The sequence below is a fragment of the Ambystoma mexicanum genome, chromosome 1p (genome assembly GCF_040938575.1).
Source record: "Ambystoma mexicanum isolate Mex_15411 chromosome 1p, UKY_AmexF1_1, whole genome shotgun sequence".
NCBI classification, from domain to species: domain Eukaryota; kingdom Metazoa; phylum Chordata; class Amphibia; order Caudata; family Ambystomatidae; genus Ambystoma; species Ambystoma mexicanum.
The window spans coordinates 351,635,567-351,654,777 of record NC_090921.1 but is presented as its reverse complement, the minus strand read 5'-3'; the positions used below and the strand labels follow the sequence as shown (position 1 = coordinate 351,654,777).

The 19,211-nt window shown below is 46.4% G+C and overlaps 1 protein-coding gene across 4 annotated transcripts in view; it reads right to left on the bottom strand.

Annotated features, from left to right (window-relative positions):
* Nucleotides 1-5,628: 5,628 nt before the first annotated feature.
* Nucleotides 5,629-19,211, bottom strand: part of B3GNT3 (UDP-GlcNAc:betaGal beta-1,3-N-acetylglucosaminyltransferase 3) — a 403,069-nt gene continuing 389,486 nt past the window's right edge. For all 4 annotated transcript variants that reach the window (XM_069648724.1, XM_069648700.1, XM_069648710.1 and 1 more), the window contains one exon: nt 5,629-10,861. In XM_069648724.1, coding sequence (XP_069504825.1) covers nt 9,675-10,847 — 1,173 coding nt within the window. In that variant the 5' untranslated portion in view covers nt 10,848-10,861 and the 3' untranslated portion in view covers nt 5,629-9,674. The remainder of the gene's footprint in view (nt 10,862-19,211) is intronic.

The following is a 19,211-nucleotide window of genomic DNA, read 5'->3' as shown; positions in this document are numbered from 1 at the left end:
TCACCGCTTACTAAGAGGAGCTGAATCACTCCTGACAGTTTGGGGAGCAGCCCTGGGGCTTTCTCTTCCTAGCAGAGATCGCTCTGCGGTGGCTGACCACTGCTCAGAGGGATCACAGGGGAGAAGGGAGCAGCAGCTCTATTGCACCTTCTGTCAGGGAAGGCCCCAGGACCCAATGGGTTTCCAGTTGAGGATGGGAAAAATCTGGGTGAATTGACTTGAGCCCATATGCACAATTTATTTACCCATTCAAAGACTACTGGCATGCTTCCCCCAGACCTCAGAAGAGCCTGTATAGTTGTCATTCCAAAGGCAGGTAGGCCCATTGGTCAAGATATTAGCTTGGGTGCTCGTGGAGAGCATCAATAATGTAATCACTTCCCTGATCCACCCAGATAAATGTGGCCATATGCCTGATGAGTCCACCAGGATGAATATCTGTAGGTTATTTATGGTGGCGTCTCAGGTACGTATGCTGGAGGAGGCGTTGGCACTTCTATCGGTAGACTTTGAAAAGGCCTTCAACTCAGTGCAGTTGAGGTTCTTCTGGGAGGTCCTGTCTCATATGGGGTCTGGGGAAAGTTTCCTGGGATGGGCGCGCCTACTATATGCATCCCCAAGTGCAGAGGTTTGCGTCAATGGTGTGACCTCCCGGGCATTCCCCCTGGAGTGGGGGATGAGGCAGGAATGCCCACTGGCCAGCTGCTTGAGAACAGGACGGATGTGATTAGGCTTCTGTTTGAGGCATGGGGGTGAGTACAAGGTTTGGCTACACGCGGACAATCTTTTGGTTTCTCTTAGTAAGCCGCAGGAAGCCTGCACTCGGGTCACATGTACCCTGCAGGAGTTCCAAGGGGCCAATTGGCTGAGGGTGAACTGGGACAAGTCCATGTTCTTCCCTCTCCAGGGGACAGAGAATGACTGACCCCAGGGCTGCCCATACTGGGTCACAGCTGAGGCATTCAAATATTTGGGTGTATTGGTGGGTCCTGGCATAAAAGACTATAAGCTACAACCTACACCCTATTACGGATAGGTTCTTGTGGGAGGTCACACACTGGAGGTCCCTTCCATTGACATTACTTGGGAAAGCAGCCCTAGTCAAGATGTTGACCCTACCAAGGTATATGTACGTCCTTCAAAACACCCCTCTGCAGATTCCCAAGTCTGTATTTGACAGAGCGGATGCCACTCTCCAAACTCTATCGCGGAGGCGGTCAGCCCCGTATTGCCCTGGCTACATTGCAGCACTCGGTTTGGGAAGGAGGTATTGGGCTCCCCAATTTGCGCAGCTAATACTGGGCAGAGCAACTGCCGGTGGTAAACGATTGGTTGGAGGGGTAACATGCATGTTATGGTGGAGCAGGGATGATGATGATGGGTCTCTCTCCCCCGGATTCTATATAGTGGACGGAAGAGGTGGCCTCTCCCACTCATGATGCAGCACACTAGGCAGGTATGGCGGGATTCCCATCGCCATGTGGGTTGGGGGGGCAGTGCCACCCTTGTTCAGCCCCTATGGGACAATGCGTATATCTAGGAAGTGGGTACAATTGGTAGGCTCAGGGTCTGGGAGAGAAGTCAGGTGTGCAACATGGAGATGTGGTACGAGAAGTGGTGCTGGTCCCATTTCCTAAACCATGTGACAAATTGGGCTTACCAGAGACTGAAGTACCATTATTTACAGAGGTCACATGCCCTACTGGCTCGGTTTCAGTCCGTTCCAGATCTACCAACCTGCTCCCTATAGAGGCCAACCTACTCCTAGAATGTATAAGTTCAAAGGTCATCTCTACCCTGTATCAGGTCCTCACCACCTTTGCCACAAAGGATTTGACTTGCCTCAAAACCTGGTGGGAAAGGGATCTGGCCACACTGAAACCAGAGGACTGGGTGGAGCCCTACAGTTCCCTAGGGAAATTGGTATCTCGGCTTGAATAAGGTTGATACAACTGAAGATATTGTATAGGATTTATCACTCACGCACTGCCTTATTTAAATGGGGGCAAGCAGCTCACGCTGGGTGTCAGAGGTGGGGGGTCGGATGGCACCATCTTTCATATTCTCTGGGAATGTCCGCAGGTTCGCTGCTTTTGGCAGATGTGTTTGGATAAGGTCCACTCTGTCTCGGGACTGGTCATTCTTGGGGACCCAAAACTACTACTTTTGGAGGTTTGGGGGGTGTGAGGGGAACAGGCTCCGCTAAGAGTGAGAGACTGTTGTGTCTACGACGGTTGGACTGATGAAACAATTGTTGCAGCACAGTGGGGGTCAGTAGATCGCCCAAGGTTCACTAAACGGTTCATTGACATGGACTGTTGTATGGCCCTGGATAAGAGAATATACAATGCGAGGTGCTGCCCTAGTAACTGGAAGAGAATTTGGGGAAATGGAACAGGGGAGGGTAGGGACGGGGGTCTGGCATTTTTAATTGTATACTCTGTTTCTGGACGATTCTTCTTTTGACTGCTTCCCTTGATTTATTGTGTGCGTTTTATCAATATATATATATATATATATATATATATATATAGAATTTATTTATTTAAGTGTGTGGTTGGCTCTCGTGGTTTGGATTTACTCCGTTTCTTCTTTGCACGTTGCATTTAATCTTTGGTTCTTTCCTTCATTCATGTATTAATTTGGCCCACTTTGGGATGACTTAATTTGCCCTCCCATTTTTTGCTTTACTTAATTTATTTAATTGTTTTTTCTCTTAGGCAGCCTCTGATTGACTGCTCGCTCCACCATCTTTCTTATAAGTTTTGTAATTCCCATAAGTTTTGTTATTCTTTTGGATTTATTCTGGTTTTTCTTTGCATGTTGCATTTAATTTCAGGTGTTTCCTTCCATTCATGTATTAATTCGTCCCACTTTGGGAATACTTAATTTGCCCTTCTATTTTTGCTTTATTTAATTCATTTAATTGTTTTCTCTTAGGCAGTCACTGATTGACCGCTCGCCCCACTAGCAGTCACGTGACTGTTTTTCACGTGACTAATCTTACCTCTTGGCCCCTCCTGTAGCGTGGGCTTCCATCTGCCCTTTAACTTCACGTGCAGGGACGTCATTTCACCAAAATGCCAGGGGTAGCGGAAGTGACGTAACGCGACTCTTGACCCCCTGATGACATCACAGGAAATTATGTCATTTGACCCCACCCCAAAGTGATATCGCGGGTAGCGATGGAACACAACCTTTCACCCGTTGACAAAACAGGAAGTGGCATCACATAGCATTCTACACAACAAAAAATATGGTTACAATATCACTATAATGTGACGTACATTTCATACAAGAATGGATCGCCAGATGTATCGTTAAGATCGGTATGTATAGGCCGATATTACCAAATAACTGAATTGCAAGCAGACGTCCATGACCAAATGATAATGATGTGTTATTATATAGCACTTACGCTTAAGCGCTTTATATAGAATAAATATACACCCAATATCACCCAACCTGTGTTGGTACTCATTTATCGACCTCAGAAGGATGAAAGGCTGAGTTGAGGCGTTTAAGAACAGACTCAATCAGTGACTCCCCCCCCCTGAAGTGTGCCTAAAATAAACCTTTAAGGAGCCTAGCAATTATTGTATAGCATTCCAGAAATACACATTATTTGGTATTCCTATTCTTTCTTATTTAGGGTCAGTGCTGAAAGTGTTAGACTTGTGGCACTCCTGTTCTTATTTTTCTTCTTTTTTTTTTTAAGAGGCCTGTTCAAGAAAGCCAGCCACCCCAGAAGTAAAGAGCCACAATGTGTGGCCATAGCTCAGGAGCTTACATTACTAGAAAATATATATATATATATATATATATATATATATATATATATATATATATATATATATATATATATATATATATGTTTACTTTTTTTTTTTTTTTTTTTTTTTAGAGGTCGCAAGGGAGGCCACAGAGGTCGCAGTTGAGGTTGCTTAATTACTTATTTCATGTTTAATGCTGCTCATACACACGTTGGCTCGGTGCAGCCTTTGGTAAAACTATAGATAGGTGGGATCTCTAGCATGGGCGCCCTTGTTTTAAATGTGCTGTATTGCTACTCTGCTCTGTTTCATGCACGTTGGCAATTGATTAATCAATTCAGTTTAGTGACTCCTAGCCCCTCCGCTTTTTCTTACAAGCCTAGGGTGACGGATTAGTGTTTTACACTTATGATCTAAAGGTAGCAGACTAGTATTTTTGTTTTTCAGTTAACCAGTCTTCACTAGTTTGGATAGTTGGTTCTATACCATAATCCATCAAGTGACCTATTGTTGATGCTTGCCACTGAAGAGTACAGTTTAAAGTAGCTGGGCCACCATTCAGGTGAGTTCCCGCACAGCATGCGGCACAATCTTGCTTGTTTTTATGGCCCCATTTGTTCAATCCTAATAATTATTCTTTCCCACCCAGGTTCCAGTTATTCTCCTGGGTTTGGTCGGGGGCTTTTGTCAGCAGTTATCCCACCTTGGCTACGACAGCACTCACACATAAGGTTGGCCTTTGTGTATCCCTATGCAGATCAAATGTTGTTCAGGACTGCCGGCACCACATGCACTTTTTCACACTTATTAAATTGACTTTCCATCAAATTCAGCTCTGCCATGGTGGCGTCCTTCTGCTTACACTCAGCACGGCTCCTCCTCGGTCTCACTAACCCCTTGCTCTTGGCTTTAACTCTGTGGAATGGGGTCGTCTTTATTGGGTTTATAGATGCCCATTGTGTGTTTTAAATTTTAATTTTAGGTTTTATAACTGCCCAGGCTGCATGTCGTGTGGAGATTTATGATTTAGAGTTTGGTTCAGGGCAGGGCATTGTTGCATATACAGTGTGGTTACATCTTTTCTCCTGATGAAGATGTTGTTAAACCTACATTCTACGTCGAAACCGGTTGTTTCTCAAAGGGATGTGATTCTCATTCTTTCCTCAGATCCACCTTTGTGATTGATTGTTTTATTTAATCAGTTCTATTGCGGACTATAAAAATATCAAAATAATTAGATTGGCTGGGTGGAGAATTTTTTTTATCCCTCCTCATGTTTATAACAAAAAATATTGTGTCTGTTTTTTAGTAGTTATATGAATGACTTGAGTATGATCTGAATGCTACAATATGAATGTATATTGTGGTTGCTTTTTTAGTCAATTTTATGTATATCCTTGCTGTCCTGCCATGTTATACAATAATCAAGTGTGTAATAGCATGCAAATCATTGACTTCTTAGAATTTTTGCATCATGTCAAATAAATTGTGATACACCATTGTGGTAAATAAATGTGCACTCTGGACAATTTTTTTCAGGTTTTGTGCATACTGGGGAAGTGCCGACATTTTAGACATGGTATTTTTCTTTAAAGAAGGTTTGTGTCACGGTCCATTGCCTCAGCTAATGCTGCTGTATAATGTGGTACCACCAACTGCCTGGTCATTAGTGGACTAGAGCATTCTGTGGACAGCTTCAATCAGCGGTTGCAAAGAAAAGCATGGTGCACACGTGCATCCCCTCACCTTCACCAGCCCCCACCCTAAAATCATCAAATCCCTCCCACTCCCAGGAATGACAAAACACGAAAAGTTAGACACCCTGAAGACAGTCGAACAAATCATTGCATTCAAGTAGTTTTTGAACTTCAATTTATTTTACAAAACACGGGCCTTCATGGACCTAATGTGCACTGCGCATGCACGTCACTTGAGAATGGGCCGAAAAGTCAGGAGTTCCTTAGGGTACAGATTTTTTTTTTTTTTTGGATCAGTCAATACACATCAACAAATTCATATCGGACAGAAAATTACAAATAAATATATACATATCCTTCACACAGCATTCTGATCCAGTAAAGGTTACTGCCCGAGTTCACAGTCCACGTCTCGCTAGCAGGGATTAATTTAATGCACATGTCCCTGTGGGCCCGCCATGCTTGCTTGCCTCCTCTTTAAACTCGCACACTACAGTGCCAGGGCACGCATCCAATGGCACGCAGGACTAAGACACCGTAAAAAAAAATACTAAAATTGTAACTTTATCCCAGCCCATCACCATGCCTGATCTGCTAGGATCACCTTCTAAAAATAATCCTCCAACCAGGAAATACAGGCCATCCATCTGGAGTGGTGCATTATGGGTAACCTGTGAACATCACTTCGCCTGCAGGTAACTCCCAGCAGGAGTTGTAGTTTATTTTGACAAGACGGAGGTCTAGCGCCTCTGAGACTCACGTGCCGAGGGTCTAGTTCTAGACAAAACGAAGACAGCAGTTTTAAATGTTTCAATTCGTGCGCTTATCCATCTTGGGGCTTTAGGGTGGAGGTCCTGCCAATGTTTTTTTTCTGATGTTGTCTGAGGGTGCGTGAGATATGCCCCAACTGAAGCACAACTGGGTTGGTCGGGCATCAAACATAAGTAGCGGACCATGGCGGAATGGCCCAATTGGAAGTTACACATCCGGCTCGGGCAGAATGGAGGCTTCTACAAGGCTGGTAGTTTAGGGAACACGTGCAGATAAAGCAGTGGCCGATAGGAGACGGGTAGATCTCCATAACCCAGTGCCCCTAGCCACACTCCTCATATTAGCAATTCAGTTTGACTTTCTCCATCACATACTATTGTCTCCCAGCTTCCCACTGGAAATACTCGCGATTACGACTCAACGTAAATCAATTTCACATGCTGACTTCTGCACTGCACCACAGTTGCAGGAGAAAAGGGTGAGGTCTTGTAAGTAAAGAAACTTTTTTTTTTTTTTTTTTTTTTAAACAGCGGGCGAAGATAAAATCTTTACCATTAAAAGTACGTTCAAAGTGTAAACCACTTACGAACACACCTAGAAATCTTCCTTGGCGCCCAGGTAATAGACAAAAGTTGATCCATTGTCACACACTTAAACACATAAGTAGGCTAAAACAAGGTGCATTTAAAGGGAGTCGAGGGGGTTCAAGAAACCTAGAAACACTTAAAAAAAATAATAATCTCAGCACCTCTAGATTTTCAGCTGTCTTGGAAAGTTATGCCTTCAGCTGTGCCTAAAGAGACACAGGTTTCTGTTTATTCCCAACCTGCGTGTTCCAGACAAAATGGACTTTGGTGCCTTCATAAATAGGCTATTCGGTTAGCAATCATTCACCATAATTGGGGGCAGTATCAGGGACTTAACAGTCTTTGGTTTAGGAGCAAGTGTTCATTCCTTAATGTAAAAGCTCGTCCTGCAGGAAAGCTGGGAGACGTTTTGCAAATGACTCTAAAGGTGATAAAGCAGTTGGCCCAGGGTCACACAGTGTGTGCAATACGTGCCGAATGAAGCGTGTTTTCCGCTTCCATAATCTATAACGTCACCACTAGGCCTCACCACCCGAATGGCCTGCTGTGTCAGTGCTGGGCCGGCACACACGGTTTCACCTGCTGTTGGGAGGCGATGGTGGGGACAAGAGGGGAGTGCATTTTCCGGGTCGCGTCCTCCCCGTCTCTTACCTCACCAAAACTGACGTTGCTTTGTATTCATTCCCGCCTCGGAAGCCGCACACTTAGCATTAAAAAGTGCTATAAAAACGTGCTTACACTCCAACTCGCACCTGCCCCTCCCCCCTCGCCAATTAAAAGGCCATTTAGTCCGCCCTTATCGCTTCGATGAAAGGACGGTGGCTGAGATCGTTTGGAGGCCACGCCGGCTCTGACATCAGTCGTGCAGCAGCCCACGGAGAGTGCACTACCCGCCTCGTTAGCGAGAGATTGCAGTGACCTCGATTTTATAAGGGCCATGGCGGACAGGAAGCTGCCCTCGTCAACAGGCGACGTACAACGCGAGGGGACGGAATCGAGAGGACGGGACGTTTTCCCAAACACGCTGCGTCATTCGGGAAGAGGCATGCTTCGTAGGACCCTGATACACCGAGTTAAAGGCCTCATACCCCATTACCCTTTCAGGGGTGAAGGCCTGATGAGATATCTTACTGTTTTCCCATAATCCTTTGCCTCTCTGCCATTTGCAATAGATGCTGGGTTGCAGAGGAGCAAGTATAAAGAATTTAGAAATGACACCATATTAACAGATTGTCCCTGCTCCACCCCTCACCCGTGAAATCATTTCAGCATCAAGAGTCAGTCTCTTTGGCCCTCGCTCACACGTGGGACCTCAAGAGGAACGATGGAGGACATCCACAGTTTAGAGACTGGCCACCCTCTCTGAGTGGGAGAGGTTCGAGATTATCCAGAGTGGGTGCCCAGGGATAATGTCTGCGGCCCCGGCAGCCACCTGGGATAACCTCAGGAAGCTGCTAACCTCGGTGGAGTGGAGAGAGGAGATAAGGTGGCCGAGGGTAACCTCTGGATGGGTCACTGACGGGGGTAGCCACTGGGAGCCAAGGGTGATTAGGTGAAGGCTCAGGGGTTGACTGTGGAGAACATCTTATGGTGACCTTCAATGAGTGTCCAGGGATAAACCCGTGGATAATTATGAGGGAGGGTCTTGTAAAAACCTCAGGAGTGGGAGTTGGGGAAATGTCCAAGGAGAGACTAAGAAAGGATAACTTCTCAGGAACAACTTGTAGACCAGCTCTTTGAAGGGGACATGGATAATTTGTTAAGGAGGAACAGGTTCATTTCTGTATGGTGGTGTTGGTTTATTTCTGGAGTACACCCGGGGCCTATGCCATTGTGGGGCAGTCTCTTGTATGTTAATGGAGCCAGTCTGTGGGGTCCAACCGCTAATGTCCGGCCAGGGCCAACCTCTGAGAATGTGTGCTCGATAACTTAGTTATCAGAGCTCGGGTTTCCCCAGGTTATGCACAAGCACGTTATCTAGCCTTGGGTTTATTCACTGTACTCTGGGATGATAAGTTTGTCATTACAAGCTTAACATTCAGGATAATACGTTCCAGAATATAGTCCTGCTTGACCTACTCACGCACGACAAGGAAGCCCACCTTTATTGTATAAATCAAATTATCTGAAATTGGGTAGGGTATAACCCCCACAACACATTGGATCACCTCTGAAGGAGGACTGTCACTGGTGAAGATTGTGTAGTGCTCTCGGGGGGGGGAAAAGGATGGAAGGACAGTAAATAGCATCTGATGGGAGGTTTACTTCTTATGACCAGAAGTAATGCCTGATGCACTGTAGAACCCTCCTCAGCAGCTACTCTGCATTTAAGAGGGATGTCGATGCTCATGCCAAAATGTGACTATTGGAGGTAGGATGGATTTTATACAAAGTCCTCTCATCCCCTCTCCCTCTTTAAGCAAGCATGTGTATGGGTCCATCAGTTGAATCGCAGTGATCAACTCTTGCCATCTTAAGGTACTAGTCTTGGAAATACGCTTCCAAATGGATTCCATAAATATGTATCTGAAGCATTAATAAAAAAAAATAATTGTCAGGCTATTGAAGATTTGAAGCCAAATTTAAATGAGCATATGGTGTGCCAGTCTCTTAAAGTGACATGCCTGGTGAAAACAGCAGCATCCATCTTCAAGGGTAATGAACTAGAGGGAATGCTTTCCTTCAGAAACCCAGAGGTAAACCCTCTTCCTACTCCATACTCTGGTCACAGATGCCATACATCTAAGTCTTTGCAGTAGGGGTATTTGCATGTTGGTGAATGTTTTAGGAGAAATTAGAGCACCGTCAACAGGACCCTGTAGGGCTTCAACCCAGGAGTCTAGTCCTCACATACCCATATACACTTCAACTTTCTTCCCACATACAATGTTGGGATCTTGTATGGCTTGCCACATCACCAGCATTTCATACGGCACAAAGCGGTGCACCATCAAAAGCTCCTTATAGTAGCATGGGTCAAACGCATCCAGTTTGGCGGAAGGAACGTTTACCCCCACTGTCCTCATGCCCATGTGGGATGCAGGCTGAAGGCCAGCTTTTGCTAGACACATTCCCAGGTACACATCATCAATCGGCAGCAGCTCAATGTCCAGTGACATCTTGTGGATAGTGCGAGCAGTGAAACCAGACATCAAGATTCCCCCACCACCGCAGTACGGAGGGTACGAGTTGGATGTTGTGACTTGCACTGGCACGTAGTACTTGCTCCATGCCTCTCGGATTGGCCCCACGTTGACAATCAACTGTCCTACAAACAGATGTGGGTTGCTGTGGTTGGAACCGCTCATCCCCAGGAGGTAACGGACCATGTTGTAGGTATTGACAAAGACATCGTCGTCACCGTTAAATATGAACCGAGCGCCAGGGCAATTCTTCTCCATCCACTGGTGGAACAAGACCTGCTTGAGGGTCAAGTTGAAGAAGGAGTCAAAGAAGTCCCATTGGAGAATATCTTGGTGCTCTCGTCTCTCGATCTGCAGCAGCTTGTTCAACCTCCTGGATATTCTTTCATTGGAGTAGACACCAGTGATGAATAGCCGCCTGACATGAACTCCCTCATACTTCATCTCCTTACCCCAGGTTTTGCGGATGATCTCCCGACGCTCATAATTGTCTGGGGAGGACTTTATTACCAGGAAAAGGAAAATCTTGTTTGAGGCTTTGGGCCCCCCACACTTGTTAGGGACGTCCAGAAGAATGGGGAAATGTCTGCAATGCCTGAATCGCAGAAAGTCCTTGATATGTACAGGTAGATCTTCAAAGCCAGAGATTGCTGCCATTGACGTGTTCTCTTGGCACACAGCAAGGGGCCGGGTGACCCAATAATCATTGCTAGGCACGATCACATGATCTCCAATCGGATCATGCACGGCCGTCTGTGCACTCCTGAGGATGGGGTCCCCTATGCGTGTCCCATGTTGATCAAGGATGAAAAGCAGGCCCAGGAATCCGATGACTGCAAGCACAATATTTTCCACCTTGATGCAGGCTCTTCTCATATTCGCTCTTCTTTCTAGAAAAAACAAAAAATTGACAAATTAACCAAGGGTAATTCTACCGGTTCATAGAGCAAGTCGGCAATCAGTTATCAACATTGTGCAAAAGGTTAGCAAAGTTGGAGCTATTGGAACCTTTGGATGTTCCACAGAGGGGCACACACCCTGTCTCGGGAGAATAGCTCAGGGGCAACTTGCTCACCTTGGAAGCAAAATGATACGGAGCACCACAGGTTCGATCCCAGGGTCTGCGCTTAAAAACCTCTGGGTGTTAAGCACATTATAAATAACCTATCATATCAAACACATGACATTATTATTATGAAACCAGACAGAAGCGGAAAAGGACAGCGCATAAGAGCCGTGGCACCAGCATTAGATCAAGCTGGGTGTATTTACTTGCCCCACATAAGTAGCAGCCCGATTTCAGGGGATTCATAATCAAGCCTCTTCGACTGAGTTCGAGTTAAGCAGATGAGTTTTTGGATGAAAACATTCCGGTAAGCAGCGGGCTTGAAAGGTCAGAAACCAAGTGCCAGTTTGCACAGTTTGGAGCAGTGGCAGTAGTTTATGCATGTATCCAAAGTTAATTACAGTTAATTGTCAAGAAAAGATATGCACACCTTCATCCACCTTCCCCAAACTAAAAGGTGCATTAATTAACGCTAGATCCAGGATTGCTTATGCCATTGAGATTGATGATCTTATCCAGATCGAAAACCTTGACTTCTTGGCCATTACGGAATCTTGGCTTCATGCCGCCGCAGGACCGGCCATCATGTTAGCGATCTTGCACCATCCCAAGATCAGACAGAGGCGAAGCCCGTGGAGGCGGCATAGCCCTTATTGTTAAATCTAACCTATCTACCAGGCTAGCTCCATCTAACGACACTAAATCCTGCGAAAGCCTAACAGCTAAATTAGATATTAACAACTCTCAAACCCTCACCATGCACCTTATTTATAGACCTCCAGGCCCCATTAGAGCCTTCGAGGAGGACATCTGCACCATTCCATCTCATAACCTAAAACAATCATCACAGGTTATCCTGGGTTTCAACGACCAAAACGACCCACATGCAAGCAGAGTGGCTAACCTACTCTCTGAGCTAGGCTTCTCATAAAGAGTACTTCAGCCTACCCACAACAAAGGTAGAATACTCGACTGAGTGGCAGACCACAATTGTAACGCCTCCATCCTATCGATTGCCCCCAAATTTGGACAGACCACCACATTATAACATTTGCTCTAGAAACGGACAGACCTACTCCTACCTTAGCCCAGCCAGCACCATCCATCCCGACAAGGAATAAGAAAAACATCACCCCAGATAACCTACTTCCGCTCATCCTGCCTACACTTAATTCACTACCAAATAACTTGGACCCTGAAATTCTAGTGAATGAGTACAACAAAATGATGTCCTCTGCTCTGGACTTAATTGCACCACTTAAATTGAGACAAAGCAAACCCAAAGCCCACCTCAATTCCTGGTACACCCCCCACTTAAAAACTCTTTGCACCAAAAAAAGACAATGTGGTCGCATGGAAACTACAACCTTCCGAAGAAAATTAAAGCACTCAAACATATCTACCTTCTACAAAAAGGAAATCATGTCAGCTAAATGGGAAACCTACAAAGCTAGAATAGCCCAAGCCAACTCTAGCATGAAGGAACTCTTCATCATCCTAAAGGAAATAGAATCTCCCATCCCAGTGCCAGACAACGGTGTCAAAGATAAATTATGGTGCACCAATATTCAGCAAGCCCTAGCTAACAAAGTGACAACTCTCCAATCCAAAATTGCCAAGAATAAATCCTCACTTAGCCTGGATACTAAGCCCAAAACAACTATCACCCCTCCCAAAAATAACATTGACAATCCTCACTTCAAGTTCTCTAAAGTATCTATTATTGAGACTGAAAAAAATCATACGGTCACTCAAACCATCAAACTGCCAAGGGGATCAAAGTCCGGGCCAACTGATAAAGGACGCAGCTAGAGACCTGGCTCCCTTTATCTCAAAACTCATTAACGCCTCATTCGCAACAGGGTCTATACCTTGTAACCTAAAAGAATCCTGGGTACTCCCCCTGCTTAAAAAACAGATGCTAGACCCAGCCATAACCACAAATTACCGCCCAATCACCACTGTGCCATTCCTCCTAAAAAATCATAGGTAAAGTGGCATATTCACAAATTCAGAAACACCTTGAAACTAACAACTTGCTAGGAGTACGGCAGTCTGGCTTCCGTCCTCAGCACGGGACCGAAACAGCCCTCTTAGACCTAAAGGCGCAAATCGACGAGCTAAGGGATCAAGGCAAACCAGCCTTACTCCTCCTCCTGGACTTATCAGCTGCATTGACCACAAGGTCCTTTGTAGGCATTTGGATATGGCCGCGCACTTCTCTGAAGAAGCCACAGATTGTATCCAATCTTTCCTCAATAATAGGACCATGAGGGTCTTCACCACTGTGGCAGCAGACTCCATCCCCATCACATGCGGCATGCCCGAGGGATCTTGCGTTCCTCCTACACTCTACATCTTCACGAAGCCCCTTTTTGATGATCTGGACCTTCTTGGTATCACCTACACCAATTATGCAGATGATACTCAGATTCTCCTACCACTTACTGGTGATTACGACAAGGATTTGGCCTTGGTGAACAGGGTGTATCTCATCATCCAGGCATGGATGGCCACTCATGGACTATACCTGAATGATGACAAAACTGAAATCATTATCCTTGGCACACCCTCTACCCTAAAAAAACTGGGCCCCAACTACTCCTCTTTTAACATTGATAATAACCAAATCACAACCGCCCACGTGGTAAAAACTCTGGGTTTCTACCTGGACTCCACCCTCTCTTTCAACAAGCAGGTCAACGCAAGGGCTTCTGCCACCGCCTACACCTGTAAATTGATAAGAGCAGGCAAACCCTTCCTACCGAACAACAGCTGCATCACACTTGCGAGAGCTCTTGTGTTATCAAAGTTGGACTATTGCAATTCACTCTACATTGGGGTCAACAAGGAAGTTATCAAAAGAATTCAAATCTTGCAAAACAACGTGCGTAGAGCAGCACTAGGTATTCCCAGGAGAGCCCACATCACCGAACTTAGAAGAGCCAACAACTGGCTTTCTACTCAGGAGACAATCCAGCTAAATGTAGCCTCACTTGTCTACAAATACCTAAACAATGCCGCACCACGTTACCTTTCTGCGAGATTCATGAGAACAAAACCAACAAGACTGCTAACTCCAACAACATTTCTACACCTAGATTTAAACTGTTCAGAGTCGGTGGCTGTAGCTTTCAGGTGAAAGCAGCTTGAAGGCAGCTAGTGTCCTCAATGGCAAACCCCCACCAGGTCAATCAGGAAACAGAAGACTCAGAATAGTCGACAATCACTGAGATACCAGAAAGGACTCATGCAGATGACACGAATGAGACGGCTCGAGTTGGTGGGGTGGGAGGGGGACAGGACAGTAAATAACACTGTATAATAAAATATCCTGATGCTGATTACGAACGTCCTCAAAAAGATTGTAATGTTTGGTGTGCTGTGTTTGTTCAAAATAATAAAAATTGTTTTATAAAAACTTTGGAACTCCCTACCATCCACCCTGAGGACAGATCAATCATACCTCACTTTCCAACATGCCCTCAAAAGGTGGATCAAAGACGCAGACAAACAATAGACCACCCATTTCCTGGACCTATCCCGTACGTCCCTCCACCTTTTGTATTTTTGCACATAGCTACTTCCTAGCAGTTTCTGCCTGTCTGATTAGGACTGTAAATACGTGTATCAACATTTTTGCCTGTTGTATATTTTTGTATATTTCTTGTTTCTCTATTTGCCATGTGCTCTTGTAACTAAACTGTAAATTGTCATATAAAATGCGCTCGGTTACCCTTGGGTCTGGTGCGCAGTACAAGTAATAAAACAAACAAAACAAACAAAACAAACAAACATTTCTGTTCCCAGGTGTCAAAAATAGTATTCCCTAAAACGGAATAATCAGGTTGTGTTGGGTATTATTGCAATGGTATAGCCGTTCGGCAGAACTGTGTCTGGAAAGGCCGGCTGAATCGTGGACATTCAGGTAACACCAGAGGGTTGCATTTATACACAGAGTTTTAGGATACACCAACTCACAGGGAAAGTGCTTCAAAAGCGCCTATGAATGACACAGGACAAGGTGCACAATAAGGACGTGTAACACATGTACCAGTAATAGGTAGCACAGGATGAGGTTACACGCCCAAGTAGTCTGCTTAGTTACAGTTGGTATTCAAACAAAAAAGGGAAAATCCACATATATTTACCAAGTTATTTGGAGGTGTTAGTCATAAGTGTTTAGAGAAGACCAGTACTGATGCTCAAAAACTGAGTCATCAAAAAAGAGGGCAAGCAAGAGAAGAACAAATTACTTTCTTACCTGATAACATTCTTTGGATGGAATGGTCCGACGACATATTCCATATCTATGACAGTGATCACCACAGCTATTATGCTTCGGAAAATCTTTCGGCGTCTGCGTTCTGCGTCGATGATGTTGATACGCTGTCCTCGAGGGCCTCCGTCGAGCCGACGTCACCGGATGTTATAAGTAGGATGCACGACGCCCGTAGAGTTTTTTTCCCTAGAACGTGTGGCACCAATCTTCTGCCAGTATGACCACAGAAAGCATTGCGGAAACGTAAGCTAAAATCACATAAGAAATTCTGTAGCGGGGCAGGTCGGGAGGGAGCGATATGGAATACGTCGTCGGACCATCCCATCGAAAGAACGTTACCAGGTAAGAAAGTAACTTGTTCTTCGAGGGAATTGGGTCCTCCGACATATTCCATATCTATGACAGACTCCCAAAGCAGTACCAACGCATGGAGGAGGGAAAAGAATTTAGAATATAGAAATTAAGAATGCCCAATTAAATTGCAGAGTAAAGGACCACCTTGCCAAAGGCAACATCCTGCCCATGGATAGAATCTAGGGAGTAGTGTCTTACAAAAGTTTGTAGCCCATGTGGCTGCTTCACAGATGTTACGAATAGGAACACCCCTCTACAGGGCATTAGAGGCAGCCATACCCCTAGTAGAATGGGCCGGTAAGCCTACCGGAGGGTCCTTACCCGCCAAGCAGTAACATTCAGAAATTGCGAAGATAATCCATCTAGACAAAGTCCGCTTAGTAACAGCTTGTCCCAAACGCCTTCCAGCGTAATTTATAAAGAGCTGATCATCCACTCTGACCCGGAACATGCATGAAATGTAGAAACTTAAAGCTCTCCTAGGATCCAACCTATGGAGCCTCTCCTCTTCCTTACCAGGATGCTGTGGAGGATAAAATGCCGGAAGAATGACCTTCTGGCTTAAATGAAATTCCGAGACAACCTTCAGAAGAAAGGAAGGACGAACTCTAAGGACAACCCTGTCCTTATGAAATCCTGTGAAGGGTGGCTTAACAGAAAGTGCCTGCAACTCACTCACTCTGCGAGCGGAAGTGACCGCAACTAAAAACACAGTTTTAAGTGCTAACAGTCTCAAAGGACAAGAATGTAAAGGCTCAAATGGAGCACCCATTAGGAATTTCAGAACAAGGTTCAAATCCCAACCGGGCACCTGGAAAGGTGACGGCAGAAACACATTAGTGAGCCCTTTGAGAAACTGAAAAATTAAAAGGAATCTTGAAATAATAACACTCCTCAGACGAGCACTTAAATATGGACAGCGCCGCCAGGTAATCTTTAATGGTACCCACTTGCAGGCCCTTGTGGGCTAACTAAAGCAAAAAAGACAGAACCACAGGAATGTCACATGAAAAAGGATCCACATTCTTAACCCTGCACCAGTCACAGAACTTTCTCCAATGGCAACGGTACAGGGACTTGGTTGCAGGCCGTCTGGCCGAAAGCAACACCTCCATCACGTCTTCACGGAGTTCCCAATCCTCATACCTCAACCTTTCAGAAACCAGCAGAAAGTTGAGGGACCTGACCTCTGGATGGAGAACCTGACCACCCCCTCCCGTGAGAGCAGATCGTCTCGGTAGGGAAGACGACGTGGAGGGCAGATGGACAAGTCGAGAAGGTCCTGGTACCACATTCTCCAGGCCCATGCCGGAGCAATGAGGATCATCCGGGAACCGAACCTCCGTAACCTCCATAGCACTGGCGGGATGAAGGGGACTGGAGGAAACGCATACAGCAGTTGGAAGGACCACTCCACCACAAACGCATCCCCTAAGGCTCCTCTTGGAGGAAATTCCCACAAGCAGAACTTTTTGCACTACCGGTTGACACTGGAGGCGAAGAGATCCACTTGTGGGGTCCCCCAAAGGGTGAAGATCTCCAGGAGAATCTCCTGAGCCAGATCCCACTCGTAAGATCACGCTCTGCCTGCTCAAAGCATCCGCCGTCTTGTTTTCGTCTCCAGATGCACTGCAGAGATCGAAATTTCCTGCTGGATGGCCCAGAACCAGAGCTGCATCGCCTCCCTGCACAGAGGAAGTGACCCTGCCCCTCTCCTTTTTGTTGAGGTAGTGCAAGGCCACTGTGTTGTCCGTCAGAATCGGGACATTCTTCCCTCGCACAGTCGTCAGAAAAGCCTTCAGGGCAAGCCTGACAGCCCTCAGCTCCAACAGATTGATATGGAGTCTGGACTCCGGAGACCAACGACCGCTGACTGTCAACACGTTGGCATGAGCTCCCCATCCCATGAGGGACTCGTCCGTCATAATCGTCACCTCTGGCCAGGGAAGCCGAAATGGAGCCCCCCTCCTCAGATTGCCTTTGTCAGCCCACCACAAGAGGTTGTGTGCGACCGAGGACGGCACCTGAACGGGGTCCGACATCCTGCCTGAGGACTGTGACCAATGCATCTTGAGGGCCCATTGCAGAGATCTCATCCGCAACCTGGCCTCTGGCACCAGAAGAATGCAGGATGCCATGAGGCCAAGCAACCTCAAGAACTCGAATTCCGGGAGACTCTGGGCATGTTGATACTTGTGCAGCATTTGCCCCAGGGACGTGTCAAGCACTGCTCCGATGAACTGGAGCCGCTGAGTTGGCGTCAAGTGGGACTTCTTTAAGTTGAGGGAGATGCCCAGCTTGTGAAGGGAGTGGCAGGTGACGGACAGATGATCCAGGACTTGCTCGGGAGAGCGTGCCCTGATCAACCAATCGTCCAGGTGAGGGTAGACGTGAAGCCCTCATTTCCTGAGATACGCTGCCACCACCACCATGAGCTTGGTGAAAACCCTCAGGCAGAGGTCAATCCGAATGGCAGGACCCGAAACTGAAAGTGCGAGTCACCAACCGCGAACCTCAAGTACTTCTTGTGCTTGGGATGGATCGGCACATGAAAGTAAGTGTCCTTGAGGTCGAGAGACACCAACCAGTCCTGGAGTTGAAGGGTCTGGAGGACTTGAGAAAGAGTAACCATCTTGAACTTGTCCTTCCTGAGGAGCTTGTTCAAACCGGCAAGTCCATGATGGGTCTCAATCCCCAGTCTTTCTTCGAAATCAAAAAATAAGGGGAATACCACCCCTTGTTCCTCTCTGCTACAGGCACCAGTTCTATGGTGCCTTTCTCCAGCAGGGATTGTATTTCCTGTGCAAGGAGCGGAATCTGACTCTTCAAAGATTCCCTGGTGGATTGTCGCAAGGCCTCTGCCAGAAAGGAAGACAGTAGCCGTGGGCTATGATCTCCAGAACCCACACATCTGAAGTAATGGCACGCCACTCGACAAGATGCTGCGCCAGCCTTCCCCCGACCGACGAACCATGGGACATGGCCTCATGACTGAGCTGAAGCGGCTGCGGCAGTGCCTGAGGGAAAAGAGGCAACTGCCCGGGTGGCTTTGGCACCTCGAGTACCCTGTTTTCCACCTCTGGTACTCCTACGATGGCCCCTTTGACTTGCAGCTCCTCTCGATTTACCAAAGGATAAGTAATATCGAAAGGAACCTCCCCTCCATTGCTATCCCCTAGGACGAAAAGGTGGAGCGCTCAACGACTTTGCTGCAGCTTTAGAGGTCTGCAACCTCTCAAGGCTCTTGTCAGCCTTGCTGCCATAAAGATGTTCACCATCAAAGGGCATGTTGAGGAGCCGGGCTTGCACATCTGGAGCAAAACCCGACTTCCGCAACCACGCAAACCTGCCCATTACGGTGCTCGCCGCCATGGACCGGCTGACATAATCTGCCATGTCCAGACCCGACTGAACGGACTCACATGGCATCCTTGCCATCCTGCATAATAGCAAGAAAACCATCCCGTTCCTCCCCTTCGGGAATATGATCAGCCATTAACAAAACAGTTCCAAAGAGTATGCGTGAAACGTGACAAGG